This window comes from Netta rufina (genome assembly GCF_964035555.1).
Source record: "Netta rufina genome assembly, chromosome: 4".
NCBI lineage: Eukaryota > Metazoa > Chordata > Aves > Anseriformes > Anatidae > Netta > Netta rufina.
In genome coordinates this window covers 74,504,593-74,513,806 of record NC_140127.1, presented here as the reverse complement: position 1 = coordinate 74,513,806, position 9,214 = coordinate 74,504,593, and the positions used below count along the sequence as shown (strand labels likewise).

Genomic DNA, 9,214 nt, shown 5'->3' with positions numbered 1-9,214 from the left:
CCACCGATGGCTGGGAAATACCCACAGGGGTGAGGACTGGGGTGGGAGCGTGGCTGTGCTCGTGGGGGCTCCCGTGTGCTTGGGGGGGATGCCCAGGGCTCCGGGAAACCCTGACCTGCGTGGTACCCAGGGCAGTGATGCTACCCGTGTGTACGGCACGGTGCGCTACCCTGACACCCCAGTGCACGGGTTTGTGGTTGTGGGGCTAAAATCTGTGTGCTGACACCCTCAAGAGATGTGTGGGCAAGGGTTTTTGCAGCCCTGGCTGCGTTGTCACCCCCTCTTTTGTGCTCACATGGGGGGGAACGTGGCTGGAGGTGCAGGGCGTCTGCACGGATTTACGCCTTGAGCAGCATCACGGCTCGGCAGCAAGGAAAGACAGGCAATGACAATTATCCGCTGGGGTCTGTCCTGCTGGAAAATCAGGCAATTAAGCAGCCATTGCAGATGGAGCGGGCAGCCTGTGCTGCTTGAAAAGTGGGGGGCGAGCTCTCCCCGAGCAGCCTCCCGCAAAACCGCGCGCCTTCGCGCAGATTTGGGAAGCCGCAGCTCTGGGGGAAAAGAGAGAGGGCTGGGGAAAGGAGGAAGGAGGTGGGGGGATTTTATTTTTGTAGCCCGTTTGCGATAAAATGTTCTGGTTTGTCGGCGGAGGTGTCACTGCTGGGAGGAAGCCGCTGCCCGCCGCGGGGAGCTCGGAGCATGCTGCTGAGGGCTGGCCCCAGGAGGTTTCTGGAGCAGCACCTTCTCTTCGTGGGGAACGCAGAGCAGCAGCACCCGGCTCGGAAAGCTCTCCCGAATCCCTTCATGCCTGAGGAACCTTCCTCAGCCGAGCCAGAGCTGCCCTCCTCCAACCTCACCAACGCCACGGACTGCGGCGAGGAGATCCTGCTCTATGGGGACACCGAGAAGATCGTCATCGGAGCCGTGCTCTCCATCATCATCCTCACCACCATCGCGGGCAACGGGCTGGTCATCATCTCCGTCTGCATCGTCAAGAAGCTCCGGCAGCCCTCCAACTACCTGGTGGTGTCCCTGGCGGCTGCCGACCTGTCGGTGGCCTTCGCTGTCATGCCTTTCGTGACCATCACCGACCTGCTGGGGGGAGAGTGGCTCTTCGGGAAGGTGTTCTGCAACGTCTTCATCGCCATGGACGTGATGTGCTGCACCGCCTCCATCATGACCTTGTGCATCATCAGCGTGGACAGGTAAGGGGGGAGGCGGACGCCACGCAGGCTTTAATATTTGGTCGGGGGCCACCAGGATTTTGTTCGTCTTGGGTCGGTGCTGCTGCGTGTGTTTTCTGGGTGTGGGAGGTGGGTGAGGGCTTTCTGTACGGATTAGGGGCCCTTTGGAGGGGCCGAGCTCAAGGTGCTTTCTTGGGTAACTTCTCTAAGTCCTTGCTTAGTCCTCCCCCTCTGTGCGGCTGCTTCGTGTTTGTCCCTGGCTGGTGGAACAGAGCCTAGAGGAGAGACTTTGCCCATCCACAGCTCGGTGGAAGGAGGCTGGCCCATAAAAGCATTCAACAATTTTTTTAAAAAGTGCATGCGCTGTGAAAATCCAGGGATGGAGCATCAGGAGCCCAGTCCTGTGGGATGCTCTGCTGCTCCCCGGCCTTGTGCCTTGGCCAAGGGTGCCAGCAGCTCCCCCAGCCCACCCCAAATCCAGAACCCCCTAGTACCCCAAATCCAGAACCCCCTGGTGTAGCCCAATGAGTGCATTTGTGGGGTGTCGTTGGCTTCAGCTCCCACACCTGGAGTGGAGAGGGAAAGGCCGAGCCTGTCTGGCAAACTGGCGAGACTCGGGCAAGCCAGCACCCCCATGGGGCTAATTATAGCAGCTGCGTCATTAGGGACATTGTGCTGACGAGCTGGTGGGACGGATCCAGATCTGACGCGCTCGCTGGCTTTTTTTGGGGGGTTGGTTTGGTTTGTGCTGGCACCGCGAGCGGGGCTGGTTGGTGATAACAGCTCGGGGAGGGATGGAGCCTGCATGCCTCCAGCCGTGAGCTGGTGTTTGCGGCCACCCTTGCCCATGTCCTGGCCACGGTGGCCGTGCCACCACCCTGGTAGCTCGCCATCCCAGTGTGGCACCGGCTGACAAAGCAGAAAGGCCAGGGAAAACCCGGCTGCTGCAGCAGCGAGCAGCATCTCACGCTCCCAAGCCCTCTCCTCTGCTCCCACAGCAGGTTTGCTGAGCAAAATCCCCGACTGACCACACAGAGAGGTCTTGCTCTGCTGTTGGACCTGCCGTGGTAACGTAAACAGCCTGTTCCTAAAAAGCTGGTGTAGCCAGGAGAAAAGTCTGCCTTGGTGAGAGGGAAGAGAGCAAATGCAGCAGTGGGATACATGAACGTCTCCTCTGGATGAGTGAGGAGCAAAGCAGCAGCTACGTATGAATCAGATTGGCTTTGCTTTCCAAATTTTCCTTTTTCCAAATTTTCCTTTCCTTTCCTTTCCTTTCCTTTCCTTTCCTTTCCTTTCCTTTCCTTTCCTTTCCTTTCCTTTCCTTTCCTTTCCTTTCCTTTCCTTTCCTTTCCTTTCCTTTCCTTTCCTTTCCTTTCCTTTCCTTTCCTTTCCTTTCCTTTCCTTTCCTTTCCTTTCCTCCCCATCTTCCCCATCTTCATTCCCCATCCCTCCTTCAGAGACCCCCATCCCAAACACACCACCCAGGACAGACCCTTTAGGACAACCATTACAACCCATCCCTGCAGCCCGCGGCACGGCCTCCTTCCACCAGGAAATGACAGAGGTGCTTGTGGGCACCCAACTTTTTGGGGGCTCACCCCTTCCCAGCACACCCAGACAAGCTTTGGGGGACTCTGAGGAGCCCCAGGGCAGGGCAGCATCCCAAAAATGCTGCCAGCACCCTGCACCCATCTCGCACTGAGCCCTGCTGCAGCATCTCTGGTGCTGGCCGTGCAAGCCCTGCTGTCCTTTTTGGGTGCCGGTGAGGAAAAGGGAGCTTCAGTGAAGGAACCAGCATGGGTTTTGGTGCTTTTAGACAAATCTTGGCCCTTCTGTGTTTCAGACCTCTCAGCGGGGTGATGGAGGAAGGAGCTGGGAGGGCAGGAGGCTGCTGCAGAGCCTGGCTTTCCTGGCACGGGCTCGCTCCTTGTGTGCATCCACGCAGGGACCGTGCCGTGTCGGGAGGCATTTGCTCCCAGACCTTCATCCCCCTGCCAAAAATGTTGAAGTTGAGCAGCGTGAGAGGAATTTTCAGAGATGCTTTTTGAGCTGGGGACAAGAGAAAAAGAGTAAAAAGCTGTGATTTCAGCCAAGGGAGGGCCAGCGGGGCAGTGGCACGGGGTGGATGTCCCGATGGCAGTGCCCTCCTCAGGCTTGGATGGCTGGATGGGCTCAGTCCATCCCATGCTCGAGGAGGGAAGGGGAATATTTGGGATGTCCTCTGATGCCCTTGAGGAGGAGCAGGTGACCGGGGCACCGTCCCACTGCTTTCTGCCCCAAGGATCCCCAGGAACAAGCTGCGGGCTGCAGGGATTGCCCTGAGCACCCCCAAAATCATCATTGCTCCTCCTGGCCTTGGGATGGGCAGGATCTGGGGCTTATCCCAGAAGCAGACATTTCAGCTTCTGTGCTGATGCAAAGCAGAGCTAAAACAAAAGGGTTGCTGAGCTCACACAGAACCTCCAACACTTGCTCCAAAAGAGATGAAATGGCTGTTCAGCAGGGGGCTTACTGAAATTTCCACCAGTTCCCAATTTCTCCCGCCCTGCGAGAAAGAAGAGGGACAGCACCGGTACTTCCTTCCCTCGGCATATCCTGGGATGCACAGAATCATCGAGTCACAGATGGTTTGGGTTGGAAGGGACCTTCAAGATCATTTAATGACCTTAAAGATCGTCTAATAGCATCAATGCTTCCTCTAGCCCTGTCCTGATGGCGATGTGGTCCACACCATCAGGCAGCTGCCTGCTCCTGCCAGAGAGGAGGTCATAAATTTTATCGATGGCCGAAGTGTCCTCACACTTTGGTTAGCTCAGGTATAAAAGATGCTCGGTTTGCCCAAGATGACAGGCGCTATTAAACCGTGGGCTGCTACTATTGATTATTAATGCAGAGCGCTTTCTAAAAGCCTCTTGATTGAAGCTGGTAGAGAGAGTCTTGTCTGAAGGGGAGTTTGATTGATTTTCTTTTAAATCAGAAAAAAAAAAAAATAAAAATGCTGGAAACGTCCATCTTTCTCTTACATTTTTCTTATATAAAAGCCTGCCAAAGTTATAGATTCTTTATTGCCAAAAAAAAAAGAAAAAAAAGGAAAAATGAAACAACAAAAAAAAAAAACGTTCGGATGTTCAGCTTTTGATGAAACTCTGTAAAAACGCCAAGCCACTGATAAAAGAAGCCCCTCAAAGTGTTTAAAATTTTCTTGGTGGAGGAAAAAGTCTCCGTCCCTTTCCCAGGAAGAGACTGGAGCTCTCCCTTCACCCTGGTGAGTGTTTCCTACCCAAAATCAGACAGCAGGCTCCAAACTGATGTTGTCCCCAGTAGAAGGGATGCCTCCTGAAAGAGTCAGGGTGAAAAAAAAAAGCATGCACTTTTCTGGTTTGCCTCTCCTGTGTCCTTCATCTGAGTGTGTCCCAGGCCAGGTGGGTCCCTGTGCTGCATCTCCAGCCTGCTGAGAAGCTCCCGTGGGTGCTCCCACCATCCTTGGCCTTGGGCATGGGCACTTGGCCCCCATCTGCCCACCATCCTCCACCTGGAGGTCCCTTCTCCTTCAGCAGGATGAAGCCTGGAAGCAGATATGGAGCTTAAACTTGGCCAAAAAATGGCAAAATGGGGTGCAGGAAACCTCAGCTCTGAGTTCATTTAGGCTCAGCTGACCTGCATGGGTACGGGTTGGTCCTCTCCCAGCATCTTGGAGAGGTTTTGCTTCCCTTTGTTGTTTAATCCCTGGTGTAAGGATTCAGTGGTTGCTGTTCAGCTTGGAATAAATGTCCTGAATTGGCTGGTCCAGGGGGCTGGGGCAAGGCTAGGGCTGCACCAGTGAAGCAGGGATGTGAAACATCCCCTTTTTGTTGTTTTATTTTTGGTGGAACGGCAAAAAAGTGGTCACCATCAACTCAGCGTGGCACGGTCCCACAAAGTCACACAAATTGCCAGCAAATCGCTGTTCCAGGAACTGGCTTTTGTTACCTGATTACTGCTAAACCTGATTAACAGCAACGCACACACACACAAATGAATCAGAGCGAGGGAATTCGATTTGCATCCCGGTGCCTGCCTGTGCAAGCGCACCTCCTGTGGATGCTGGTCTCTCATCACAACCATAGGCAGAGACCCCAAAACGGCCCCGTGTCCTCCAGCAGTGGTGGCACAGGGCACACACAGATGAATTGTGTCAGCCTGTCCTGCCTTTTAAATCTCATCACTGTGCATTTTGCTGGGCTTGCTTGTAAATTCCTTGAAGTTTCAGCAAATCCCGGGTGGATCAGCTTCTAAAGAAACCTCGGTGATGGCATAACGAAGGGCATCACACGGTGCAACAGATATTAGCGTGCAAAGTTCTTGGCCTGGATCTGTGATTTTTGGGTGCTGAATTTGGAGATGCATCAGTAGGGCATGGTTCTCTCCCAGCTCAAAGGACACTGAGCCTGCAGCAGGAGGGATTTGGGGCAGCATCTCTCCACCCCAGTCCTTCAGCCCCATTCTCACTGAGCTCAGACCAGGCAGGAAGGAGGAGGTGGTATTTTTTGGAAGTGCAGCACTAAAACCATCCTCGTTGCCCATCTCCATCCCACTAGGTCTCATCTTTCCCAATGCAGACAGGTTTTCCATAAGGTTATGGGGTTAAAAGCATTTTCTTGAGAGGCTGCATTGCCTTCACACCCACGAACATCATCCTGCAGCCTGTGCCACCTCTGGGTGTTCAAACAACATTGGGGGGTGTGTAGAGTTGTGCTTGGCTTGTATTTTTTTGTTTGTTTGTTTTGTGACTTAGACCAGCTGAAGAAAATACAGACAAAAATAGAAAAAGAATAATTCTTCGAATGAAGTAAAATTCATTTTATTTGGGATTCAGGTGAGAATAGTTTGGGCTTTGAATTTATTTGGCACTGGGGAGGGAACAGAGACTTGGATTTTTTTGTTATTATTTCTTTTTCCACTCCCGGGGGAGGATTTGGAGAAGGGAAAAAAATAAGGGAAGAAAAATCTACTAACACCTACAATGAGATGGTTTGAGTGTTGGGAAAAAAAAAAAAATAATAATGATACATCAGGGGTACAATTCTCTGCAGAAATTTTCCTTTTGGCAGAAAAGTCCATTCTTCCCCAGAAATGCTTTTAGCAAAAAACTGTCCATACAGCTGCTGTTCTCACTTCCCCTCCGGCCTGACCCAGTTTATCCCAGGCAATTAAGAGGTGACTTGATCCTGCCTAAAAGTGCCTACAAATTCCTGACAGCGGCCAGGGTTTGAGGCAAAGAGGCTGTAACCCAAAACCACGCAACAGCTGGAGGGTTTTGCTGCACTCGTTGAGATGGAATAGGAGGTTTTCCAGTGGGAGCACGGGCTGGCAGTGGCCAAATCCCTGCTGATTTATTAGTGTACAACTGCAACTTATCAACTAACAGCTGACACGATGTCTAAGTCATACAAATCCTCCCAAGCCTGGGGATGTTTCAAAATCACGTGCTGTAGTCTAACCAGGAGCTGATGGTTGATGTTGTCTCCACCCCGTTTCAATCAGACTAACAAGATTAATAACTCCAGGTGTCAAAATTTATGAATCCAGGGGTCACCATGTACTTTTGGCATCTCCCACTGGGACCCCCATCCATTTTACTCCCCAGGGACACCACCTCTTCAGGAGCAATCAGCCATCCGTGGGAACAGCCTGCTTCAGACGTTTGCAAGAGGCTCTTGATCCGATCTTAGTTTCCAAAGATCTTTTCCAGCAGATGTTGCGGGAACATTTGGGTTTGCCCTAATATTGCAGGCTGGATGGAGAGAGGGATGATGTGTTGTACTGACTGTGGTGTGCAAGCATTAGGCTGCAGATCACCCACCTCCTTCCTGAGGGTTTCCCTGGGTGGGCAATAGGTTGGAGTGAGCTACGTGCCATCACTGGAATTTGTTGTGAGTTCTCTGTATAAAATAGTTCTGGTAGAAAATGAACCATTTCTTAAGATTTTTTAATCCCAAGGAAGCCCAGACTGATCTCAGCAATTCAATGGCATCTTGTGTCATGAATGAGGTGGCTGCAAGGAGAAAAAAGGAGAAAAAATGAAATGGGATTTTAGGTTAGAGAGCTGGAGGGTGTGAAGTTGGGGAATTCACTTCTTGTGAATTTTATTTGGGGAATTCTCTTCTTATTCCCTCTCCAGGCTGAAATTCTCCTGTGATGGAGTAGGGAAAGCTGATGAGGAATGAAAATCTCCCAGTGCTAACCAAGTGCGATCATGTCTTGCAACCCTCCTAAGCTCTGCGACTCTTCTCCTAAGCTTTGCCACTCTTCTTTTCACAGGTATCTGGGGATCACCCGGCCGCTGACGTACCCCGTGAGACAAAACGGGAAGCTGATGGCCAAGATGGTCTTCATCGTTTGGCTCCTGTCCGCCTCCATCACCCTTCCTCCTCTCTTCGGCTGGGCCAAGAATGTCACGGTGGAGAGGGTCTGCCTCATCAGCCAGGACTTCGGGTACACGGTCTACTCCACGGGGGTTGCCTTCTACATCCCCATGGCCGTCATGCTCGTCATGTACAGCCGGATCTACAAGGCCGCCAAAGTGAGCGCCGAGAAGCACCGCTTCATGAATTTCCCCAAGCACTACGAAGAGGAGGGCGTCTACTGCCTGGAGGCCTCCAGCCGGGGCCATCACAGCTCCAAGCGCACCAAGGCGGTGGAGGAGTGCGCCACCCTCTCCAAATTGCTGCGGCAAGACCGAAAGAACATTTCCATCTTCAAACGGGAGCAGAAAGCGGCCAGGACCCTCGGGATCATCGTTGGGGCCTTCACGTTTTGCTGGCTCCCGTTCTTCCTGATGTCGACGGCTCGGCCTTTTATCTGCGGCATCCACTGCAGCTGCATGCCGCTGCGGCTGGAGAGGACTCTGCTCTGGCTGGGGTACACCAACTCCCTCATCAACCCCTTGATTTATGCTTTCTTTAACCGAGACTTGAGGACTACTTTCTGGAACCTCCTGAGGTGTAGGTACAGGAACATCAACAGGAGGCTCTCCGCCGCCAGCATGCACGAGGCCCTGAAAGCCACAGAGAGGCACGAATGCATCCTGTAGAGCCGTGTCCTCTAGCTCAGTGCCTGACCGATGAACTCCTGCCCCTCCATTTCAGGTTCCTTGCTTCTCCTGCCCCTCAGGGCTGGAAGAAACCACGCGTGCCGTTGCCCCCTGTCAGATGTCATTGCTGAGAGCAGCCCCCTTCCCTCACCCCAGGAGGAGATGCTGATCTCCTTGCCCTGAGGGGGAATGAGCGGGCACCCTTCCCTTCTCACCATGCCCCAGGTGGGAGCTGAGACCGGGGGGGATCCATGGTCTACCACCAACTGTGGGCAAGTCTCACCACCTCTCTGTGCCTCGGTTTTCCCATCTGTTAAAAAAAAATATATATATATATACATAAAAAAAAAAAAAAAAGGAAAAGCAACTCCTCCCCCGACCAAACAAAACAAACAAAACAACAAAAAAAAAAACACTTGATAAGACTATGGCTCTCCACCTTCGAAAAGGGCTCTAAGGTCGGTGGAGAGTACAGGATGTACTCTGTAAAGATGATGCTGGCCGCAGTTCCCTTATCAGCTACAACAGCAGCTGCAGGCTCCATCGTAGATCCAGGCACTCGTGACATCCCAGCTTCTAGGACCTCTTCCCACCGATGTGATTGCGTTCTGCACACTGAGCTCGTGTCCAGGTTTGCACGTCAGAGCCGTAATACCAATGACCCTCCTTCCCCTCACACTGTAGCACTGCGGCACGTGAAAGAGGCACGCTCGTGGGATGCAGCATGACCGAACACCAAGTTCCCTCTGTGGTTGGATAGGACAGTCGGATGGCGTCCTCATTGGGGAGATGGCCAGTGAGCAAAGGATGGATGTGTTCACTGGGGTGTACTCCAATTCATTCTCAGACAAGTGATGTGTGTTCATAATTTGTGGCTAATTGACTCTATAAAAGCACGCTTTGGTTGACAACAGAAAAAAAGTATATAATTTCTCTGACAGCTTTACAGTGCTTCAGT

General features: G+C 52.4%; 1 protein-coding gene across 1 annotated transcript; it reads left to right on the top strand.

The window, feature by feature from the left end:
- Positions 1 to 699: 699 nt before the first annotated feature.
- LOC311208895 (5-hydroxytryptamine receptor 7-like) lies at positions 700 to 8,256 on the top strand (the record flags this gene model as incomplete). The annotated part of the gene is made up of 2 exons (XM_084285925.1): positions 700 to 1,205; positions 7,485 to 8,256. 2 exons carry the CDS (start codon positions 700 to 702, stop codon positions 8,254 to 8,256), a joined length of 1,278 nt encoding a protein of 425 aa, XP_084142051.1.
- Between the last annotated feature and the right edge of the window lie 958 nt (positions 8,257 to 9,214).